Source organism: Myotis daubentonii, chromosome 17 (genome assembly GCF_963259705.1).
Source record: "Myotis daubentonii chromosome 17, mMyoDau2.1, whole genome shotgun sequence".
In the NCBI taxonomy this organism is placed as follows: domain Eukaryota; kingdom Metazoa; phylum Chordata; class Mammalia; order Chiroptera; family Vespertilionidae; genus Myotis; species Myotis daubentonii.
In genome coordinates this window covers 2,304,686-2,330,123 of record NC_081856.1, presented here as the reverse complement: position 1 = coordinate 2,330,123, position 25,438 = coordinate 2,304,686, and the positions used below count along the sequence as shown (strand labels likewise).

Sequence of the window (25,438 nt, the reverse complement as noted above, 5' to 3'; positions counted from 1 at the left end):
GGGGAGCAGGCCTAAGCCAGCAGGTGGACATCCCCCGAGGGGTCCTAGACTGCGAGAGGGCACAGGCTGGGCTGAGGGACCCCTCCCTCCCTGTGCACAAATTTTTTGCGCCGGGCCTCTAATTATCTTTATCAGACACTGCGTGTTTTCTAGCCCACACAGTATCCTTCTGCTCTGCTCGCAACACTTGCATTCTTCCATCCCTGTCCAACCGCATCCCTCTCGTGGGTATTCGCTCCATCTAAAAAGTGTGTGCCTCTCAGCTGATGCTCGTGACACGAGATACAGGAGCAAGTCCAGCAGGAACACTTGCAAACTGGAGAAAGCTCCCTGGGCACACAGTTCCGAGTGGAGGTGTGGCTTGGCATTTCTATCCTAGTGAGCAGGTGTACAAAACCGGAAGCCATGTCTACATCTTACTTTTTGCTCTATTTTTCCAGTTCACAGGGACCCAGCTCTCCATTTCCATTCCCATGTCACCTAGAAGAAACAAGGCAACGTATTGTCCTCACAGCGTGGAGTGTTAGTCCTAGATGGTAGGCTCTGGGTGGTGATGGAATCTAGTACTAGGATCTGAAAGTAAATACAGCTGTTTACTTGACAGAGTGAGAATTCGGAAGCTACAGGAATATTTCTACATTCCCCCACATTATCAAATGCTAAATACAACTCTCAGAGTAGCAAGTTTTGGGGATAAGACAACTCAGGGACTTTTATTATTTTGACTAATTTTACTGTAAAACAAAAGGATACATTTGTTTAAACAAGTTTAAAGTTTTTACTGCACATAAAATTTTCCAATAATTCAAATCCTAATAAGTATTTGCTCTAGTACCACACATATGTATTTTTTCCTGAGAAATTGATATTGCCATGTGAAATTCATGAGATAGCAAAATAACATTTCTTTTCAAAAGAATAAATTCAAGTAACAAGATGTGAAGGTGATATAATGTCTATCTGGAATTGCAGGAGAGATCTGAAGTTCAAGGATTTCATTACTGGGGTATGTTATTTTTACTGCACATTTTCATGTTAAACATTGTACCTTAAATGCCAAGTGAGTTGGTTCTCACCTCACATGTTATTCTGGTTGGAAATAGCACAAGCCTTCTCAAAGGAGGGCTGTCAGCTTAATTGAAAAGGAGAGTGTAGCCTGGCCAGTGTGGTTCAGTGGTTGAGCATCAACCTATGAACCAGGAGGTCATGGATCGATTCCTGGTCAGGGCACATGCCCAGGTTGCGGGCTCAATCCCCATGTGGGGCATGTAGGAGGCAGCCAAACAGTTATTCTCTCTCATCATTGATGTTTCTATCTTTCTCTCCCTCTCCCTTCCTCTTTGAAATCAATAAAAAAATATTTTTTTAAAAGATGGAGAGTTTATATAAAGAAAGATGCTTATGATAGAGAAAACAAAATGGATTTCATAAAATATCATTTAAAAATACTTTATGTAGGAGGTATAAGTGGATTCGTTGTCTCAGATTTATTAAGGGTTAGTGTTGGAAGCCATAAGAAATTCTATCTGAAGTTAGTATAAGACAGTGTTTTACAAGGGCCGGTACATTCAACGGCCGGCTCACCTGTGCAGTAGTGAAGCCCCATCCAGTGGAAATCACGTGTTGGGAAAATGGTAGATGGCATCCCAGACCACGGCCTAAGCAAATGCATCTCTGGTTCTGCCTCGAGGTTCTATAAGCTCCTCCTCCACGTTGCTCTGTAAAAACACGAGGGTCCAAGCCGTGCCTTTGGCTCAGGGGAGATGAGCTCTTTACAGAGCTGGTCAGTGCTTGGCTTTTGCTGATCAGCAGATTTTGTTGTACTTTGTTAAGTCGTCTCTTCTCATTCATTATACCCTTAATGCCTTTCTTTCTGAAACTATAAAAACAGTACAGTACAATTCCATTTTTTATGTTTGACCTGTGAGACAATGTTACTGACTTCTCGGCATGTGGCTGTTGTGTTTAGATTATAAGAACCAAATCCTCCTGTGATTAAATTTCACTAAGCAATTACTGTAAATTGTAAAAAGTGTGTATGAATTACTATTTCCTTTCTTTCACTCTGGTGCCTTGTTTTTTCAGAGACAATACTCAGCGATGGTTGAGAGCTTAAGGGATGACTGGAACACTTAGGGAGGAGGGAGGAAAATATTATATCTGAGTGCGGCATCTTCAGCACCTTCAGCTGAAAGTTACTTCATGGGCCTCCATTTCTAACAGCATAAACTTGCCCGGTCTTCTAAGGGTCATTTAAATACCGTCACTGGACTGAAGGGTCCGTTTACTGGTGCGCATCAACCCCCAAACCGCAGCCGTGCTGGCTTGATGTCCCTCTCCCTCTCTCCCCCACCTCCCTCCTTTCTGAACTCTCCAGAAATCAATGGAAAAGATACTGCCATTATTTATTTTGATAGAAAGTGAGGATAGGGGTTGAGATTCATTTTTCCATGGAAATCTTGTTATATTTTATTTTTTCACTTTAAAATTTTAGCCATTTTATTGTACATGAAATTGTTTCCAATTGTGGCTTTAAACTGGATTTCTTTAATGATTAAAGATATTGAACACTTTTCATTGTGCTTATTGATCATCCCCGCCCCACACACACAAAGAAAACACAAAAAGCTAAGACAGATCCAAAGCTGAAACATAAAACCCAGAGCCATACATCTTCTAGAAGAAAACAGAATATCTTTATGACCTTGTTGTCATGGGTGGCATTTGGCAGGGTGGGGGCAGCTGGGAGGACTGTCTATTGTGAGTGTCAGTGTAGGATGCACCGCTGGCGTGGGGAGACCTGTGCCCATCTCCTATAGTTTGACATACACTTACCCCAGGACCCAGCATCGGCCACCAAAGTCAAAAGAACCGAATCCACAAATAGTTTACAAGAATGTTCATAGCAGCCTAAGTCTTAATTAAGAAAATTGAAAAACACAAATGTTCATCAACAGGAACATGAGTCAGCATCGTGTGCCTCGTTAATTCAATGGCATACTACCCAGCTATAGAAAGTAACAAACTGTTACATAGGACTCCACGAAGAACCTTGCAGATATGCAAAGTGAACAAAACTAGAAACAAAAAAAGACATATCGTATAATTTCACTTAGTAAAATACTAGTTAAAAAGAAGTTACAGTGATAGAAGTCAGGACGCGATTGTTTCTGGGAAGGGGTGTGACGGAAAGGCTATGAGGGAACTTTCTGGGGAATAATTTCTTATATATTTTTATTGATTTCAGAGAGAGGGAGGCAGAGGGAGAGAGAGAGAGAACATCAATGATGAGAGGTAATCATTGATCAACTGCCTCCTGCACTCCCCCTGCTGGGGATGAAGCCTGCAACCTGGGCATGTGCCCTGACTAGGAATTCAACTGTGACCTCCTGGTTCATGGGTCGACACTCAACTGCTGAGCCACACCAGCTGGGCTCTGGGGTGATAATTTTTTTTATCATGTTTTGGGTGATGGTTAGAGGTGCATGCAATTGTCAAAGGTCATGAGACAGAAAATGTAAAAGAAGTACCTTTATTGTATGGAATTTTATTAAAATTAAAAATAATGTTGGCAGAAATATCACTTATAAAGGGATTAGCTATCCTGCTGGTGTTGCTCAGTGGTTGAGCATTGACCTATGAACCAGGAGGTCATGGTTGGATTCCCTCCCAGGCAAGGGCACATGCCTGGGTTGCGCAGTGTGGAGTGTGCAGGAGGCAGCTGATCTACGATTCTTTCTCATCATGGATATTTCTCTCTCCCGCTCCCTTCCTCTCTGAAAGCAATAAAGATATATTTTTAAAAATAAATGGGTTAGTTAGGGTAGACCTTAATTCAGGTGACTGATGTTTAATGCCTGTCTATCAAAGTCAAGGTCCCTCGGCACGACTATGAGAGTGGCCCCTTTCCCTCCTCCCCTCCAAAGAAGAAAGAAGGCCGAAGGAAGGCAGGAAATGAGTAGACTGAGTCCCTCTTTCTCTTGGTCAGCACACAGTGAAGGAGCACTGCGGTCTCCTGGACCCTGGGCACCCAGGACAGTGTGAGCAAGTCCAGTGCCTCACGGTCCCTGGGGAGGAAACCGCTGTGAGGTGGCAGGTGTCCCTGCAGCCCACACCGAGAGGCTGGTGTCTGAGGAGGGTGATAATGGATGATGGAGGAAGCAACTTGACATTTTCAGACAAAAGAGATTAATTTAAGGAATTCTTGTGAAGGTGCAGATAAATTACCTTTGCATGTTACTATCTTTTATTCTGTTCTCTTATGTAGAAACTAGAAGCCTGATGCACGAAATTTGTGCCAGAGTAGGCCTTTGCAGCCCCAGCTGCCTCAGCCCTTGAGGCCATGGCTGCCTTGCAGCCCTGCAGCCCTGCAGCCCTGCGCCCCCTCTGACCCTACCCATTGGTCATTCTGGAAGGTTGTGTCAGAAGATCATTCTGGAAGGTCGTTCCACTGTCTGGTCTAATTAGCATATTAGCTCTTTATTATATAGGAAGGATTAGAGGCCTGGTGCACAGATTTGGGGTCCACTGGCCTGGCCTGTGCCCTCTTGCAATCCAGGACCCCTCGGGGGATGTCGGAGGCCTGGTGCACTGATTCAGCCTGATCCCCACAGGCCAGGCCGAGGGAACCCAGGGGTGCATGGATCTGTGCACTGGGCCTCTAGTATGCATAGGAGATCTTTTCATAATCTCTTCCTGCTCTCCCCCGCTCCCTTTCCCTCTGAGATTCATCAGTCTGTTCCATGTTCCCATGCCTGTTCATTGGGTATCTGCCCCCTGGTGGTCAGTGCACATCATAGCTACCAGTTGAACAGTCCAATGGTCACTTAGGCTTTTAAATATTCAGATAGTTTGAAAAGAATACAATTAGCTATGGTTTAAAAAAAATAGAACGGATCATTATAATTACTTTCAAAAGGAAAGTAGTTTTGGCTACAGTGTGGAGATTGGAGCACTGTACACGCTGCTCTTAGAAACCCAAATGAAGCCACAGGGAAATCGGACTCCTATGCACTTCCTACGCAGAGGGGAGGGTGAGGCCTTCACTCCTGCATATGGCCAGTGTGTCCCCTGGACATCGGCTACACTAACGTCGAACATCTGCTTTCTGTTCCGTTGAAAGATGTTTCATTCGGAGTGGCAGGCAGCGGGCCAGTGCCTGGGACACGTGTGAGGCTCTCGGCGGGCTCCCCGTGAGCGAGGACAATGCCAGCAAAGCGGTGGCACTGTTTCTTCCTGAGGTTTTCGGCACACGGGGAGGCATGGTTCTCAACATCCACCAATAAAAACACAGTGATGTTCTACAGCGTTTATCTCCCAGGAATCACTGTACATTGATGTTTCTGAATCTGAATAAAAACATAAGTGATGGACAAGATAAGAACCCTGGGTGCTGCTGAATTACTGCGGTCCTGGCGATGCCCAGTGCAGTGTGACTCATAGGTGTTCCATGAAAATAAAAAATCCTTGTGACGTACTCTCTATTAATTTGTTTATTTGATTATTTTATTAACTGTAACAATTTATTGTTCATCATATAGAACAACTGGAAACTTACTATTTGATGTCAACGTCCATATTGGAAAAGAAAAATGAGCTGTTGTACATTACATGACTTAAACATCCTCATTCTATGTCATAATGTATGAAACCAGATCCACTATCATTTGATTGTTTTGATCATACATGGGCTGGAAGGTCCTATAACCTGTTTCGAGAGGAATAGTTGGGACACTAAGTGGTGCAGTCTTTTCTGCGTAAGCAATCTGTGTTTCTGTCCATGTGTTTAATCCTGTCCTAACGTGTGAAAATACCCTTCTACACGGGATAACTAAAAGTGCTGTGGGGACAATAGTAAGATAGTTGTTGGTTTTAATTTTTTATATCTATAAACATTTATTTAACATACTAGGGGCCCGGTGCACGAAATTCGTGCACTGGGTGTGTGTGTGTGGGGGGGGGAGAGTGTCCCTCAGCACAGCCTTCCCCCTCTCACATACTGGGAGCCCTCAGGAGTTGACCCTCATCACCCTCCAATTGCAGGATCGGCCCCTTGCCCAGGCCTGACGCCTCTGGCCTAGGCGTCCCGCCCGGGCAGCGGGGACCCGCAGTGGCAGCGGGTGGTGCTGCGATCGTGCAGGCTCCGCCCCTGCCCCTGTAGGACGCCTCTGACTGAGGCATCCGGCCCGGGCAGCGGGGACCCGCAGCTGCAGCGGCCCCACTTTAGGCCCAGGCAAGGGACCCCTAACTCCTGGGACTGCCAGCTTCCACCGTGCCCAGCTCCCATCGCTGGCTCCACCCCTACTTCCTGCTATCACTGGCCAGGGCGGAAAAGGCGCCTGATTCTCCGATCATGGCTAGGGGGCAGGGCAAAGGCAGCCCCAGGGCCGCCTTTGCCCTGCCCCCCAGCTCTTAGCTCCCCCCTGGGTTTCTGATCACTGTCAGTGGCAGGGGGCTTCTTCCTGCTTTCCCTTTCGCCTCCCTGCATTGTGCCTACATATGCAAATTAACCGCCATCTTGTTGACAGTTAACTGCCAATCTTAGTTGGCAGTTAACTGTCAATCTTAGTTGGCAGTTAATTTGCATATAGCCCTGATTAGCCAATGAAAAGGGTAGCTCGTACGCCAATTACCATTTTTCTCTTTTATTAGTGTTGATAGGTAGACCTGTATTCACTCATCATGTTCACAATTTGAATTTAAATACATAACAACAAACAGATGACATACACAGAAAACAAGTGGATGGACGGCTAAATGACACAGTCCCAGAGAAATCTCTCTTTATTTTACAAAATGGAACTGTTATTAAGATGGATGAAAACCTGTAAAGACTGTGTGTGTATAAGTGTAACTAAATTATTTACATACCTGATGATTCTTCTTTTTTTTTTGTTTTGTTTTGTTCTACTTTCTCTGTTACTTTTTTAAATCATTAATCCAGTACTTTATTATTTTTTTATTGCTTAAAGTAATACAAAGGGTATTACATATGTGTCCATTTTTTCCCCCCCGCCCTAGACAGTCCCCTAGCCTCCCCTATCACCCAGTGTCTTATGTCCATTGGTTATGCTTATATGCATGCATACAAGTCCTTTGGTTGATCTCTTACCCCCCTACCTCCTGTCCCCCAACCCTCCCCGGCCTTCCCGCTGCAGTTTGACAATCTGTTTGAGGCAGCTCTGCCTCTGTATCTATTATTGTTCAAAAGTTTATAATGGTCTCTATTATCCATGAATGAGTGAGATCATGTGGTATTTTTCCTTCATTGACTGGCTTATTTCACTTAGCATAATGCTCTCCAGTTCCATCCATGACATTGCAAATGGTAAGAGTTCCTTCCTTTTTAGAGCAGCATAGTATTCCATCGTGTAGATGTACCACAGTTTTCTAATCCATTCATCTACTGATGGGCACTTAGGCTGTTTCCAGATCTTAGCTATGGTGAATTGTGCTGCTATGAACATAGGGGTGCATATATCCTTTCTGATTGGTGTTTCTGGTTTCTTGGGATATATTCCTAGAAGTGGGATCACAGGGTCAAATGGGAGTTCCATTTTCAGTTTTTTAAGGAAACTCCATACTGTCTTCCATAGTGGCTGCACCAGTCTGCATTCCCACCAGCAGTGCACAAGTGTTCCTTTTTCTCCACATCCTCTCCAGCACTTGTCGTTTGTTGATTTGTTGATGATAGCCAGTCTGACAGGTGTGAGATGGTACCTCATTGTTGTTTTGATTTGCATCTCTCGGATGATTAGTGACTTTGAGCATGTTTTCATATGTCTCTTGGCTTTCTGAATGTCCTCTTTTGAAAGGTGTCTATTTAGGTCCTTTGCACATTTTTTTGATTGGATTTTTTATCTTCCTTTTGTTAAGTTGTATGAGTTCCCTATAAATTTTGGAGATTAAGCCCTTATCAGATATGACATTGGCAAATATGTTTTCCCACACAGTGGGTTTTCTCGTTGTTTTGTTGATGGTTTCTTTTGCTGTGCAGAAGCTTTTTATTTTGATGTAGTCCCATTTGTTCATTTTCTCTTTAATTTCAAGTGCCCAAGGAGCTGTATCAGTGGAGAAATTGCTTCGGCATATGTCTGAGATTTTGTTGCCTTTGGATTCTTCTAGAATTTTTATGGTTTCCTGTCGTACATTTACGTCCTTTATCCATTTTGAGTTTATTTTTGTGTATGGTGTAAGTTGGTGGTCTATGTTATGCCCAGATTTCAAGATCCCCAAGGAAACCACACCAGGGAACCAGCCAGTCCGATGCAAAAGCAGAGGGTCTCCTATACAAGCTCGCTTGGTCCCCCCCTTGCCTCCATTACTGGGTGCAAGAGAGAGCCCCGAATTCCAAGAGAACAAAGAATTTATAGGGCTTGGGGTCGGGGGTTGGGGCAGGGTGCAGCTAGGGTCTGGTTACATAAAGACAGGGGGGGTGGCCAGCATACTTTTGGCCTTGGGCTAGTTTCCCCCGCTTTCCCATTGGCCGAGATAAGGGCAGGCTGAGTAACTTATACACCCTGCGGCTTCCATCAGTCCTGCTCTGTCCTTTCATTCCCCCCTTGTCTTGGAACTTCCGGCTCAATCATGAGATGGACTGCATTTCTATTCCACCGTTGCTAGAGGCCCGTACTGGGCATACAGAACTATCAATTGAACTATTAAGCTTAACAAATGGTCCGGTGGAAGGGAAATAAATCATTTTAGCTTTAACAACTTCTATTGAAATAGGATTTTTCTTCTTAAAATTCCTCCATGGCTATTAAAAAGCCAAATCAAGATAAATTTATTTACTGTCCTGATGTTTGCATAAACACAACAAGAATGGTAACTGACTACCTTTGCTGGAATTTCATGGTTAAACCTTAATGTGCCCCATAGGGCCAGGAAGCCAAGCCATCCAGATGCCATCAGGCCTGCCTGCAGTATCTGCTGAGTTAGGTGAATCCCTCACCTGTAGCAACTCCACCTGAGCCCACGCTCCAGGCTTTAAGGCCCATCTCAGTAGCCCTCCTACTCGTTGCGGCCCAGAGTGTGTGGGGGTTCCGCAGGGATGCAGAGGCATCTTTACTGCTCCCCTTCTACTCTTACCAACCGCCAGTGATGGTAGGGCATGGGCCTGACGCTCCAGCGCCAGCCATCTTCAGGGCTCCCAGGCAGGATACCAGGCTTTCTTTGTGGCATTCTTAGTGGCTTCAAGTCTTTAGAGCTCAGATAGGGCTCTTCAAAACATGATACTCCAGTCAAAGTTTTCCGTTAATAAAACCACTATTAGGAACCAGTCTTACTGAATCTATGCAAAGAAACGTACTTACTTAGCATTGCCAGATTTCGGAGGAATTACATAAGGAGAAAAACATATGATCTACTCTAAGATTTTCTGACTTTCCTTGCTAATTCCTTTTCATGGATTTAAAACAAAACAGTAATTGTTGGTATAAAACCTTCTTTCTATGCATAACCATGCCTCAGACTTTCTAGTCTAAACAGGCTCCCTCCAGCTTCACTACCCCTGACATGGGCATGGTGACCCAGGCCTGCAAGACAGTATTACAGGCTGTCAACTGTTAGCTGTCTCTCAACAGAGACCAAAACCTGATGGGCACCCTTCCCTGCCCAGTTGGGCCCTTGTCCTCTTGGCAGCTAGACACCCTTTACTTTTGGGGGTCACCCCACACAGCTCCCTTCCAGAACAGCCAACATACATTCAAACCTGCAAAAGAATCAAATGTTAATATAACATAAACATAATATTGGCATCATGCCGCTTCAGGTAGCCAAATCTACCACTAAACATGTGATCCTATAAATGGTCCTTGTCTCTTTGGAGCCATGTCCATGAAGATGCAGGCATTATCTAGGTGTCATGTTACCGGCATCAGGCAGGTCGAGCACGCCGTAGCTTGAGCTTGAGCGGGTTGCGTTGATCTCGATCGATGCTCCATTTGGTGATGAAGTCTTTCTGGGTCATGGATGGATCCGCTGACCGGACGTGAGTGTGATGGATCCAGGTCGCGACGCCGTCTACCTTTACAGTCTTGGGATCTTGAGCAGACAGGAACAGATGTGGAGGCCTCCCTTTCTCACATCCTAGGACAGGACTTTTGACCTATGTCTCATCCAGATAGAAACGGTCCACATTTATATCACAAAATACCAACAAATCAGTTTCAGTTGTGTAGCCAGTCTGAGTTTTGACTTCTCTCTGGAAGTCTCAGAGATGGTGAATACCATCTAGAAGCTATTAATCCATTCACACAGTCCCCCAAAAGTTAAAGAGGAAGGAAAGAATCATTCAATGTCACTCAAGAGGATTTCGGCGAAACAACAAAATTGACAGATTAAACACATTGGAAAACCAAGGCCAGAAGTACCCTCTGACGTTTCAGGGGTACCAAGGAAGGAGAAGTTAGGCCACAACCAGCCCTTCTCACAATCCACCATTAGTGACCAGTCCCAGCTCACTGGTCTACCATCCATTTAACATTTCTTTTTTCCTCCTATCACACCAAGGCCATGCTTTCCAGGTAGCTAGAACTCTTAGCCTTAATTCTTAGGTGATTAGCAATACATTTTAAGAGCAACATTTCAGTATTATAAATTTCAATGCTTTTAGATGATTTGCACTTAAAAGTTTTAAGTTTCCAGCCAATAAGCCTGGCATAGCTGCTTAAATGGTCACAATTTTCATGTTAGGGAAGTCAAGAAACAAAACCATAGCTATTCACATGTAAACTTGACTTTCAACTTCCTGGTGGTACTTGCCTCAGGGCGGGAAATTTCAAAAGAGCTACTTTAAATCGCCTTGGGAAACCTGTCTGCATTTCTTTCTCAGGTTTATCTTCACCATTTTTAAGACCAAAACAGTCTCGGGTTTTTATTCTGTACACAGCAAAAAGTCAAGTCCAGCTCAAAACTATGCGCACTCGTTTTTAAACTGGCCTTTTCCCTTTGCATGTGCACAGAAATCCTGGATGCATTTATAAATTTGTAAATGCTTTTCAATTACAAGAAGGATTTTAATTTTAGAATACTTGGGGAGGGGGTGACCTGTTTCCACAGACCCTCACTCAGGCGGCCGCCCGACCGCCACACAAAGGAGGGGTGAGAGCAGTCCCCCCTCCCTCCACATTCATACACTTTCATCAGACATTCATTCAGAGTTTAAACAATCCATTCAACTTCTAACAACTTCCCCATTCCTGAGGGAGCTCTAAAGCCTCCCCCAATCTCCTTGAAATTATTAATCCAGCAAGTCCACAAAATAAAATGGAAACACAAACAACTAAAGGGCCCAAAGAAATACAGCCTTCCAACTCCATGGAAGCAAAAAACAAAGACAAAAACCAAAACAAACCCAAAGCCAGACGTTGGCTGCGCGCCAACCAGCAGGAGCGACCCGCCTTTTCTCAGATTGAGGGGTTCCTACAGACCTTCCGACTCCGCGGAAGCAAAATTTCCCCTCTTCAGATGGAGGATCAGGGCTCCCCCCGACTCCTCCTGCCTGTCTCAGATTAAGGGGGTTCCTCAATGGTGCTGGGGATCCCGGCGAGCCCCCAAAATGTTATGCCCAGATTTCAAGATCCCCAAGGAAACCACACCAGGGAACCAGCCAGTCCGATGCAAAAGCAGAGGGTCTCCTATACAAGCTCGCTTGGCCCCCCCCCCCCTTGCCTCCATTACTGGGTGCAAGAGAGAGCCCCGAATTCCAAGAGAACAAAGAATTTATAGGGCTTGGGGTCGGGGGTTGGGGCAGGGTGCAGCTAGGGTCTGGTTACATAAAGACAGGGGGGGTGGCCAGCATACTTTTGGCCTTGGGCTAGTTTCCCCCGCTTTCCCATTGGCCGAGATAAGGGCAGGCTGAGTAACTTATACACCCTGCGGCTTCCATCAGTCCTGAAAGATATTTTTCCATCCTTTCACTTTCAGTCTGTGTGAGTCCCTTCTAATGAGGTGGGTTTCTTGTAGACAGCAGATGTATGGGTCATGTTTTTTTATCCATTCAGCCACTTGATGTCTTTTGGTTGGAGCATTTAGTCCGTTTACGTTTAAAGTTATTATTGAAAGGTACTTGTTTGTAGCCATTTCTTTTTGTGTGTGGCTGTTTTCTTTCTGAGCTTTTTATTTCTTCTTTTTATACCAGTCCCTTTAGCATTCCTTGCATTGCTGGCTTGGTGGTGATAAACTCCCTTAGCCATTTTTTGTCTGTGAAGCTTCTTATTTCCCCTTCAATTTTGAATGATAGCCTTGCTGGATAGAGTATTCTTGGATTCAGTCCTTTGCTTTGCACCACTTTGTAAATTTCCGTCCATTCTTTTCTGGCCTGATGTGTTTCTGTTCAGAAATCATTTGATAATCTAATGGGAGATCCCTTGTATGTAACTTTCCGTCTCTCTCTTGCAACCTGTAAGATTCTCTCTTTGTCCTGAATATTTGCCATGGTAATTATGATGTGTCTTGGTGTGGGTCTTTTCAGGTTCACCTTGTTTGGGACTCTCTGGGCTTGTGTGACTTTTTTCTTCCCCACCTCAGGGAAGTTTTCTGATATTATTTCTTTGAATAGGTTTTCTAATCCTTGTTCATCTTTCTGTTGTTCTGGCACCCCTATTATTCGTATGTTGTTTCGTTTCATGTTGTCCCAAAGCTCCCTTAGGCTCTCCTCCTGTCTTTTAATTTTTTTCTCCAATTGCAGTACATTTTGGGTGTGTTTTGCTTCCTTGTCTTCTAATTCACTAATTCGGTCCTCCGCTTCTCCTAGTCTACTGTTGATACTTTCAATGCTGTTTTTTTATTGCAGCTATATCACTCTTCATTTCTTCTTGGATCTTACTTAAGTTGTTGATTTTTTCATCTGTTTCTTCTAGCTTCTTCCATATGTTATTGATTTTTTTCATCTGTTTCTTCTTGCTTCTTGCATAGGTAGTTGACTTTTTCATCTGTTTCTTCTTGCTTCTTGTAGAAGTTGTTGATTTTTTCCTCCATCCGGTTTATGCACTCTAGGACCCTTATTCTGAATTCTTTTTCTGTCATGTTGCATGCCTCTGTATTACTTAGCTGCTTTTCTGGAGAGTCCTCCTTCTCTTTCCTTTGGGGGTTTCTTTGTCTACCCATGTTTGATCTCACCGACATATCTAGATATTGAGTCGTTCAGTGGCTGCTCTGTGGGTGTCAGTGGCTCCTTGGGCTGCGGTTGCTCTTTGGGCGGTTGCGGTAGCAGCTGCTCCTCAGTTGGCAGCAGCTCCTCTGGTGGGTGCTGTTCACAGCTGTGGTGGCTCTTCTGGCTGGTGGGGGGAGGCTTCACGTACAGCTGCTGTTCCTCAGCAGAGGGTGTGGTGCGCAGGAGGCTGCTGTTGCTTGGATCTGCTGCCTTGATTTAAAGGCACAAAATACAACACAACAAGGCACCACGTACCAGGCACTATACACAAATATATTCACGATATTAATAACCCCAAATAAAGGTGACCACCCGAATTAAGAGAATTAGGGGATAAGAAAGAAAGAAGAGAAAAAGATAAAAGAGAAAAAAGAAAAGAAAAGTAGGGACCAAAAAAAGGAGTGCAAAAATGAAATTGGGAAAAAGGAGGGGGGAAAATAAAAGCGAGAAAAGAAAAGACAAAAAAAAGAGCGAAAAGAGGGAATGAAGTGGAAGAGGGGAAGAGACTTTTTATATGAGGAGAATACTCCTATAGAACCACCACTAATCCCCACAAATTCCAGCAACAGCTCCCTGGAGATGGATGCAAACTAGAAACAACTAATAATATAATGATGAAAATAGAATGGAGGACACTAATCCCAAAATAAAATAAAGAAAAAAATAAAATGGCACTTTAAAAAAATGGTAAAATGGTAGCAGTAATAATACTGGTTAAAAATAAGAAGGTAGTAATTAAAAGGATAAAATCAGGTGATGGAAAAAGAAGAAAAAAAAGAAAAAAAAATTGGTTTCTTAGTTAAAAGGTGAAAAAAGAAAAAAAAATTGCACTAGTGAAGGTCCTTCGGTTCTTCTATTCTTCAGTCTGGCTCGCCTTTAGTCCTGCCAGGTATTCAGGAGAGTGTTGAGTTTCCCTGCGATACACTGTTCCTCTGTGTTGTAAACCACAGTCCTTATTTTAAAGCAGGTCGTATTTGTTTCCCAGACTGCCTTATTTTGTGTTTAGCAAAGAGTCAGTGTGTGGCTCAGCCTCTGGGTGGCAGTGTTCTGGGGTTGGCCTCTGAAGCTATACGGCTTCTCTATCGCATTTAAAACTGATTTGGAGAGGTCAGCTATCCAGAGCTGGTTCCTTAATAGTTACCCGCTCTGTGTTGTTGCTGGGATTCTGATGATTCTTCTTAATGCACAAAAGAAGAAAGCACAGTCCCCCCCTAGGACTGTGTTTCAAGACCCTGCTTGCCTGGGACACCTGAGCCGCCTGCCTGTGTGCTGTGCTGCTGCACAAGGGAACCCGCCCCTCACTGCCAGCAAGTAGCTCTGGGCGACTCTCCCGCAGCCCTGGGGTCACCCTCCAGGTGTGCTGGCCGTTAGGGCAGTGATTTAGGTCCCCGTACAGTATTCGACCTAGCTGGATACATGCTGGTTCATTTCATCACCTACTCTTACATTTTCTTGCAGGAGGATGTCAGATATAAGTATTTGCAAAAAGAACTACGAAAGGAATGGAAAAGTTTCAAGGTATGTTACTATATATGACAACAAAATGTGCAGGAGCTGAACCACACTTACCCTGGTGGACGAGTTAATTAAACTGGTGATAGTCCTTTCAGGGCATGGCTATCTAGGAAAACAAAGCAATTACAGTAAATGATGTTAAAGAAAACATTCCTACTGAAATATAGATTCTTTAGTTCCTCACAGCTGAGCCCTGGCTCGTAGGAGACTCACGGAATCAGTTTGTGGTGACTCCACGTTTTCCCTCTAAAGTGAGAGGGAAGCATGTGCATGAAGCAGGCGCCTGTGCTCAGCCACTTATGCGTTTGCGTCCTTTGCCCATTACCTGTGGTGGCTGCTTTCCTTATTTTGTGGAGGCGGAAGGCGAGGACTGGCCAGATGGAGCGCCTTGTCCAGGTCACACGGAGTGAGCAGAACCTGCCTTTGCCCAGTTTCCGGTCCAGGGAGCTCTGTGCAGTGGAGGGAGCTCTGCCAGGGCCGTGGGGTGTGGTGGGCGCGGACTGCCCTGTCCCTCTCCTGTGACCTGTGAGCAGAGGACGTGAGGATGGAGACGGCACCCACTGCGGGCTCTCAGCGGGGGGAGGAGGGAGGCTGACCGCCTCCAGGGAGCTCCTCACTGTTCCCTTCCTGCCGCCTCCTCCATGGCTAGTTCAGGGCCTCCTCCAGGATGCCGAGGGCGGGACCCTGTGGCCCTCTCCTCCTGTGCCTGTGAGTGTGTTTAGAAACAAAAAGGGGCAGCGGGAGAGGGTGGCTACGCTGAGATACAGTCCCAGGATCCGGAGGAAAACCCCAGCGTGATGACCAGACAGCCGTTAGGGCCCCTCCGTTTGCCGTCCTGGTTATTAATATCGTGGCAGGATGTGGTCTGAGACGCCGCAGCTCCAGTGGAAAGTGCGAGTGGCAGGCAGAGATTTGAAGCAGGACACTTACTTTAAAACAAGCCAGCTCCAATGCCTCTCACACACCAGATGAGGGTATTGGTTTTCCGAGGAGCTCCTGGCAGGCTGGGCTGAGCCTCCAGGGCTGCCCTCGCAGGGGCCATGGACTGTGCTTGTCCCGGGCCAGGGAGCAGGTGGGGACACGGGAGAACCCCGAATGCTTACCTCTCTGTTCAGGAAAGAGCAGCAAAACAGAGGGGGGGTGGATTCCCACGTCAAACACCCCTCCCAGGGCCTGCAGGCACCTTGCAGAGGGCGTCCACCCCTCCCAATGCCTTGCAGAAAGTGTCCACTCTTCCCAGGGCCCTGAGATGTCCTTGCAGAAGGCGTCCACCCCTCCCAAGGCCTTGCAGAAGGCGTCCACCCCTCCCAGGGCCTTGAGACGTCCTTGCAGAAGGCGTCTGCTCTCCTGGGCAGCCCCCATTCATTGCCCAGTGGCCATGGTTCAGCTCCCGCAGGGCTCTGCTTTGCTCCAAATATTAAAACTTACTAAACAACTAAGACTACACTTGTTGTTGAAATACATAGCATTTTCCTTTTAAATTCTAGCTCTTTCTAAAATAAAATGTGGCCATCTCCTTAATGCCGTACAAACATTTAAAAGTAAATAATATTTTCATACTTTCTAATTTCCCTTAAAGGAAATCAAATCTGGTTTTAAAATTTTGCATGTGACTTCATAAGAGTTTTGCTCCTGCCAAGATCACCTGCCCTACGGAACGTCTTACGGTTCTCTCTTGTCTGAAACACTTTTGCCTGAATCACGGCTATTGCATGTTTCATGACTAGACTGTCATTCCCACATGGGACAGAGACTGACAGGCACGGGCCTGTCTCTCATGGGGACTCAGCGATGACGAAGAGAGAAGGCAGGAAGGTGTACATACCGCCAGGAGCTGTTTTCTCGCTGACATGGCCCAGCAGGGAGGTGCCATGACTTTGTTGAGGTCACCCCGATTTTATGGGGGAATCCCTGGAAACTGTGGGGCCTCGAGGGCCTTCACTCAAGCTCTTGTTTCTTTAATTATTTCCTGCGATCAGACACTGACTCAGAAAGTGATTCGTGAGCTCCTGGCTGGTTGTAAGAGACTCAGATTTGTCCGCGTTATTGTGGGAGCCTCATGAGCTGGACCTGCAGCTCCTCGCTCGTGTCCAGGTCTAACATCTGGACTGTCTGCCACCTGTGCAAGCACCTGCCGCAGAGGCTGTTGTTGGGAAGCCCTGTCGCCTGGCATCTGACTGGTCCAGCAGGACGCCTGTTCGGGCACCAGAGTCGCCACGGACCTGCACCGCGAGTCCCTCGTCCTGTGTGGCTGCGTCGGAAGATGGGCGCCTGGGCATGTTGAAAAGTCCCGTGGGGCTGGCACCCACATTTCCTGTCTGTAGACACCACACAGGAGCAACGGAAGAAACCGTGAACTTCCTGCTCCTGCTCTCCAGCAGCAGCCTGAGCGCGCCAGGTACTCGGAACAGCTCTTTCAAAAAATGATTCATAAAAACTGGAATGAGAACCCATTGGGAAATGTATGGACATTACAGAGCCTTGCCCAATCGTGTTAGTCAGTGTTTAATGAGCTGCTGTCCCTCCCCACACAAACAGCCTTCGCTCGTAGCATTTGCCAGTTTTCATGGTGAGAACATTTCCATCGCAGCCAATTGCAAGGTCAAACTCCCGCTGCAATGCCTCTGTGCGAGCCCTCAGCCGAGAGGCACACAGTAGGCATACACACGAGTGCTTCCTGACCGGGAGCCCGCGCACCTGCTCACCTGACCTCACCCCGGCCTGGGAGGCCTGGCTTTCCGGGCGCTCAGGGTGCACAGTGAGGATGGGCAGCCCCGCACAGGCCTGGAGAGGGGCTCACACTCAGCACTAGGATGGAAGAGGGAGTAAAGCGTAGAAATTTGGGGGCAACGATCACTTCGCAGCATTGCTCAGAATAACCAAACGGGTCCTGGATTCCACATGCACGCTTTCTGGCTCCCCTGGGTCACGTTCCTGGAGGCCACGTTTGGTGACTGTGCTGGCTGATTTGTTCCCTGCGACAGTGATGTCCCTGCCACTCCTGCCCCTGGTCAGACCCTCTGGGGTCAGAGCTTCTGTGTGTGGCTCACCCTCCCCAGGGTTCCTTCCTGAGCGTCATGCTTCCCCACAGATCCCATGTGGGCGGCCCTGTGTCTCCCTCGTTCCTCGGAGATCCTCACATCCCAGTTTCCCACCCGGAGAGTGTCGTACAGCTGTGCGGATGGCCCGCCCAGGACAGGCGGACAGTCAGGGCTCAGGTCCGTCCGAACTGCCATGAAATGCGTTGTTCACATGTCTCCCTCTCATCTAAAGTGCACTTTAAGGTTCTTGCAAACAGCGTAGCTTTAAACACATAGACCAAATAGTGTTGAATTGAATATAGAACTGGAAAAACATGCTTTATAAATTCAGTTACAATTTCTCCTCACATCCTTGCTTCTGAAATGTCAAAAAACTTAGCTCCATTGAGAAATAATTCATAGATATGAATTTTTGAAGTTTTTTAAAAAATAAAAATGTGTACCCAACAAGCTGCAGACTTCAACTCCTCACACCCATAAGGGACACACTGAAGAAGCTGAATCAGGTTTGGAGGAAGCCAGAACCGGACCCGGCTGGGCCGGCAACATGGAACCGCTGTACCAGCAAACACACAAACAGGTCCACCAGATCCAGTCTCACAGGGGACACCAGGAGACGGCAGACAAGCTGTCTGTGCACTTAGTAGAAAACGAAATCCAAGCAAGCATACCAGATATTCAGCCAGCAAGAAAGCCTGGAGATTTTGTCCAGCAAAAGACAGAATGCCGAACTTCGTGTCGACCAATTAAAGTATGATGTCCAGCACCTGCCAACGGCTCTCAGAAACTTCCAGCATCGGCGATACGCAAGGGAGCAGCAGGAGAGAGCGAGAGGAGCTTCTGACTCGCACCTTCGCCCCCAACGTGGGATGCGGCGCCTCCTGTGAGGCTGCGACGGCCCCTGTGAGACTGAGATGGCCCCTGCGAGGCTGAGATGGCCCCTGCGAGGCTGAGATGGCCCCTGTGAGGCTGAGACAGTCCCTGTGAGGCCAAACACAGGGGCACGTCATAGATGGAAATAGCTACGTTTTCCATGTGTAGGACCCGGCAACAAAAAGTGTACACCTATGGATGAGGACAGTGGGGGGTAAGGGCAGAGGGTGGGAGGGGAACTGGGTGGAGGGGAGCTATGGGGGGAAAAAGGGGGAACAACTGTAATAATCTGAACAATAAAGATTTATTTAAAAAAATAGAAATGTGTATAAATCATATCTTCTATATATTTTGCTTAGGTGAAAAATTCTATCTTTACAAGTTTTAAGACATATTCCTTTTTTTGTTTTTCTATGGAATTCCTGCCATTTATGGAATTATAAGTTTTAAGGTTTAGGGGTGACAGGGTTAATGATCTTTAATCGCCCTCTCTTTCCAGGATAAGATGGTGAGAGACAGTCTGCGTTACAATGGGATCGTTCCAGGCTTCGGCAAGTGGGACCATCACTGGACAAGCATCCCAAGGAACCTCAAGGACACCCTGGTCACTTATTAAAGACGCCGGCTCAGAAAGCTGGCTTTCCGCATGGATTGATTTCTGTTTAGTTTGTTATTTGAATTCACTATGATGGTCTCCATTCAGGCCTGCAGACACGCTTCCCCCTGCCTCACTCCTATAAAGACCTTCCTCCTCATATATTCACACTGGACAACTGAATCTTTCAATTCATTTTTTCTTTTTAGGGTCTTGTATCATAAAAAGAGATAGAAATATCTTCCATAACAAATTTCATGGACCAAACATTTTAAACTAAGTTTTCTGACATCTGAATCCCAATAAGCTTCTAACTGAAGTATATTTAAGTTAAATACTACTCTTGGGCTCATTAGATTACGTATAAAGTTGAAACCAGAATAGGAAGCTTATTGTTGCTTTTTAGAACCTGTAAAACAATGCCGGTTTTCACCATCTAAACTCGTTCGCAAAGCACAGCTTGCTTCCTGTGCGTTTCGTAGTGTATTTCAGATCCTAGTCAGTTTGGGCTGCAGTCACAACGCTGCACGCAGTGGCTTATCTACAGCAGAAATGTCTCTCTTGCAGGCTGGAGGCCGGGGCGGCCAGGAACAAGCCTCCAGGATGGTCCTGTTCTGTGAGGGGCTCCTCCTGCACAGCTGCTGCGCCTCCTCCTGTGGCCTCCCTGCTGGAAGGGACCAGGCAACTCTGTGAAGAAGAGCGCTGATCCCATTCCTGGGGACGCCACCCTCAGGACCTAAGCATGTCACAGAGACCCACCCCCGACACCAGCACATGGGGGGTGGCTCAGACATTCAAACCATTGTATCTGCAAATAGAATTCCTACCCAAAATATTTAGAAAAATATTTCATGAAGTCAGTCCTGCACGGGACTCTAAAATAGCTTATTCACAAAGGTGTAGCTGCATAGCTCTTCCGTCAATAGCATTGCCATTTTGACACATTTCCTCTGGTGGCCGCCCCGAGGAGCCGCCCACAGGCAATCACAGGATACCCTCTCACTGCCTAATCATGTGATAGTCAAGCTTACTGTTTATGATAATTTATGCTTTGGAGTAATAATTGATCTGTACAGTATCTGAAATTTCTAATTTAAGTGGAAATGATGATAGTGATAAAACTGTCTGTTCAAAATATCAGTAGAAGCTGCAAAATCTGTTTGCTTCTCTTTCCCTAGGTAGAGGCGGGAACTGATGGCCATGCGGAGTGGGTTTTGGGAGCAACGTCCACACTGCACTTTAAAGCATCACTGTGATGACTCCAGGTGTCTGCAGACACAACAAGGCTTCATGTTTGCAACCCAAGCAAACTCGTACTGACCACAGTGGCAGCAGGTGAGGACTCTTAGAGCCTTCAGAGTCGTGCAGACAGTACTAGTAGCTCCAGTGGCAAACTCTTTAGAATTATTATAATATACTAGAGGCCTTTGCACGAAAAGATTCATGCAATAGGCCTTCCCTTCCCCTGGCTGTCTGCACCGGTTTTCCTTCGGCACCAGAGACCCAGGCTTTCATTCCGGCAATATCCGCCTTCAAAGCCTTCACTGCTCTGGCCAGAGCTGCCTTCAGTCTTTGCTCCGCCGCTTTGCACCTACATATGCAAATTAACCTCCATCTTTGTTGGCGGTTAATTTGCATATATTGCTGATTAGCCAATGGGAAGTGTAGCGAAGGTACGGTCAGTTACCCTCTTTGTCTATCATTAGATAGGATGAATCGTTCAGAAACCATTCATGGAGTGTGTAATCCATGCCAGGCACTAAACCACGCTAGAGAGGTTAAAATATAATTAAAATATGGACCCTCCTCTTGGGGCTCATCAAGGCTTTGATAAAAATATGGGCTCTAAAATAGTAACTCTAAGGATGATGGTGTCATCCAGATCAAACTATTACACTTTTCAGAGGACATTTTGTGAAGAGATTGGAGCTGAGTCCTTAAGAGAAAGGAGGCATCTTCCTGAGCATCACAGGGGAAGGCTCCTGCAGTGGGTGGACTGGCCAGGCAGGTGCCTGGAGGGCAGGCCAGGGGTTGGATCTGCGGCTCCTCCAGCTCTGCCGCCTGCAGGCAGAGCAGGAGCCTCTCAGCCAAGTGCTGTGGTGGGAGATCCCATTAATGCCATTGTCCCCAGGCTGAAACCCTGAACAATCCTAGATAATAAAAGCCTAATATGCGAAGTGTCCAGTTGTCTGTTCAACCAATCAAAGCATAATATGTTAATGATATGCTAAGGCTGCTCAACCACTTGCTATGATGTGCACTGACCACCAGGGGCAGACACTCCGACTGATAGGATAGCTTGCTGCTAGGGTCTGGTTGATCAGGACTGAGCAAGATGGGCTGGACATACCCTGGAGCCCTCCCACAGTTCCTCCCTGGCTGGTCAACCTCCCACATCCTCCCTGGCCCCAATAGTGCACTGGTGGGGTCCCTTGGCCTGGCCTGTGCCCTCCCACAATCTGGGACCCCTTGGGGGATATCGGAGAGCTGGTTTCAGCCCAATCCTACAGGCCAGGCCAAGGGACCCCACTGGTGCATGAATTTGTGCACCGGGCTTCTAGTTTATTAATAAGAGGCCCTCATTTTCATGTCACTGGACTCACCCGTGTGCACATGTGTAGCTGATCCTGAGTGGAATCTACATCCTGATGAAACATGTGCCAACCAAGGCAGATGGGCACTGGGATGACCTCAGGTAGGGAAACGATGCCATGAATTTGTACTTTGGGGAGAGGACACCAATGGGGAATGGGAGGCCCGGGCAGAATAAGAGAGCAATGCTGACAGTCCAAGGGAGAGGTGCTGCGGGCTTGCCCTGCACAGTGTGTGTGCAGCTGGACACGTGGATACAGACCCAGAGATGCACAAGAGAAAGAATGAACGGGCTTGGGTCAGGTAGAAGCAGAGAAGTAAGAGGAAATCTACTATTTCTACCAAGTTACCCTCCCATGTGTTAGGTACTAGCAGTCTCTGAGGGGAAGGCTGACTAGGTGTATCCGCATCCCTTGTACTGACATGAGCGTTGATCCTGTCTGCCCTCCACCGACCCACAGCCGGGAACCATGACGCAGGGCCCTGCCCACTCAGGGCTGTGGCAACAGGTGTGCTCTCAGCTGTGCAGGGACTCAGTTGTAGATTTTAATTATTTTCAAAGAATCCAATGGAATTGGAGGTAGAGATGGAGTTAGTTATGGAAACAGAAACCTAATGTTTATAAGTGACGTTTTGCAGAGAGGTAGAGAGGTAGATCGAGGCTAATAGACAGACATGACAGGCAGACTTTTAGGGATTTTGTGTTTACTTTTCTTGCTAAAGTGGAGACTTCTATCCAAGTCAAACACACAAATACATCCCTTTTATTCTGCACCCCAACCCCTATGACTCATTCAAATCCCTCGGTTATCCTTTGTCTCCCCAAGGTCAGTGTCTATGGTCCATACAAACTTGCAGGGTTCTGAATCTTCCCACTGCAACCCCCATAATGCCACCTCCTGCCCCTCTCACTGTCAGTAATCCTTGTTAGCGGCACTGGGAACAGATCCCCTCTAACATGGGCTCCATTGTCCTCACCCCACCTACTGGTTTATACTGTGAAATTGTCAAACTCTTGAATTCGGTAAAACAATGATACAGGAACATCCACGTCTCTGCACTCCAATTTAATGAACAATAACACAGAATACGTCCCCTTCCTACAGAATTGAAATCAGTAGTTAACCAATGGGAAAAGATGGTTATATTGAAGAATTATGGAAAACTATATATACTAAAGGCCCAGTGCACAAAATTTGTGCACTGGTGGGGGGTGGTGTCCCTCAGCCCAACCTGTGCCCTCTCACAGTCTGGGACCCCTCAGTAGATAACCACCTGCTGGCTTAGGCCTGCTCCCTGGGTGGCAGATGGCAGGCCCGATCCCACGGTGCCTGCCCCGCCTCCCCAGGTCGCAGATGGCAGGCCTGGATCCCATGCTGGGTCCCAGACAGCAGGCCCGGATGGTGGTGGGAGGGTGGTGGATTGCGCTGCCCCGCCCCGCCTGCAGTATGCAAATTTAACGGCCATCTTTGTTGGGTTAATTTGCATACTCTTCTGATTGGCTGATGGGTTTAGTGAAGGTATCGTCAATTAGCATCTTTATCTTTTATTAGTGTAGATTATATATATATATATAATTTGTATATATGCATACATATGTATGCTGAATATAATAATTTTAAGACATGTAATGAAATATCAGATTCTAGAGTATCATATGTGTCCCATGATTGAGATATTGGAATTCTAAATTACACCAAAAGCAATCTCTGGCTTTGTTTGTTTGTTTGTTTGTTTTTTGACAAGTGGAGCAAGAAGTTAAAGAAATCTCCCGTAGGATCTAAAAGTAGAAAACATCTATTTTCTTTGAGTTTTTTCATTTTAAAGGTTTTCTCTAGTTGAACCCATGATTATAGAGTGACAATACTTTGGTGGCTCACCTTTCTCTTTTTAAAGACTTCAAAGTATTCAACAAACTTGCATATGGATAACAGCATTATTATTATTATTATTATTATTATTATTATTATTATATGTTAATCCTCACCTGAGGATTTTTTTCCATTGTTTTTTTAGAGAGAGTGGAAGGGAGGAGAGGGGAAAGAGAAAGGGAAGAAACACTGATGAGAGAGAGACACACACACATCAATTGGTTGCCTCCTGCACAGACCCAGGCTGGGGCTAGGGGTTGAGCCTATAACCCAGGTATGTCCCCTTGATTAGGCATCAAACCCTTGACCCTTTGGTGCATCGGCCAACACTCTAACTACTGAGCACACTGGCCACGGCTGGAGAACAGCCTTACTTTCAGACATTATGTGCTGAGTCATTACCTTACATAATTTCACATTGTTCAATATGCATAAAAGTGTTCCTAAGATTATACAATAATTGAATGTAAGGGTGGCCTTCTGTCCATATACATTTTGGTTTGCTTTGCATATTAACCTCAATATTTTTATGTAGGGAGTACATAGTATTGGTTAATTTGATGAATTTATCAAATAGTGATCAGTTGAGAAAGTCATATAGTAATAATCATAGTTAATCTAAGCAAGAACTTGGAGCCTCAAGTGGGTCAACTTAATTCTCTCAAAGCCCATATGAAGTAGGTTCTATCATTTATTACTCCCTACTCTACAGATAAGGAACTGAACACACATGGAGGTCAGTATTTTAGTCAATGTTAATAAATGTTCTTTTGAGTTTGTCTCTGATGAGAAGCATAAGGAAAAGCCCAAGTCACACTAAGCCAGCCGCAGATGCTCATTCTGCCGCCTTCCCTGTGCCCTTCAGGGAAGAGGAGTGCTCCCGCGGACAGGTGGCCTCCCTCGTTGCTGTAGAGAGACTGGTGCCTGGGCAGGTGGCTGCTGGGGGAGGTCCCTGCCCCTCCCTGCCACCCTCAGTGTTGGGACAAGGGTTTGATCTGAAAATACCATAAACAATAGAGGCAGTCTCACGCACAGTTCCTTCAAACCTCCCATGCTTAGAAAACCATGAAAATATGTCAGGTCAGGTACAAATTGCTGTCTGAAGGTATTTTTAAGCTCTTGTCTTTTATATGAAATAAAATATAGCAGCTGATGCCTGTTCCCATACATGGAGGACACTGACAGTATAAAGTAGCTGAATTAGCAGGGAATTCTAGAATTGGCAGGTAACGGAGTGGTAAGGTTCTTGAGAAGCCTTCTACTCCAGCGCCTGTCTCGGGCAGGTGAGCGTCAGCAGCACTTTGTGAAATCATGTTCTAGTCTCTTTCTGAATGTCTCCAAGGGAAACTCCAGAACCCAATGAGGCACCTCATTTGAATGACTTGGTTTTCAAAAACAACAACACCTTTACCTATTAAATGACTATTTATTTTTTACTAAAGTAACACAAGTCTTTCCAAGTTTTTTCCTAGTGATAAGGGTTAGCTTGCTAGCTTATTAGACAGACGGCTGGGGGTGGGGATGGGGGGGAGGGGATAGGGAAGATGGAGACATTGCTGGCCTGAGCAATTAAAACAGTCATAAACCAAGGGCAGAGGTACCTCTGGCCTGAGCAGTTACAGGAAACATAAGGCAGATCAAAAGCAGCGCTGACCTGAGCAGCTGGGAGAGCCACAAGGGGTAATAAAACATCTCCAGCCAGGACAGCTGAGAGAGAGCCATAAGGGAGGTCAATAGCAACTCCAACCCAAGCAGGTAAGATGGATATGTGAAGGGCAGAATAGCTCCAAGCCGC

At 46.1% G+C, this 25,438-nt stretch overlaps 1 protein-coding gene across 1 annotated transcript in view; it reads left to right on the top strand.

The window, feature by feature from the left end:
• The window catches only part of CNBD1 (cyclic nucleotide binding domain containing 1), a 218,481-nt gene extending 199,280 nt beyond the window's left edge, over window positions 1-19,201 (top strand). Inside the window, exons 12-13 of the mRNA XM_059672816.1 lie at window positions 14,615-14,674; window positions 19,085-19,201. Of these exons, the coding sequence (XP_059528799.1) occupies window positions 14,615-14,674; window positions 19,085-19,201 (177 nt within the window). The remainder of the gene's footprint in view (window positions 1-14,614; window positions 14,675-19,084) is intronic.
• The last annotated feature ends 6,237 nt before the right edge of the window (window positions 19,202-25,438 follow it).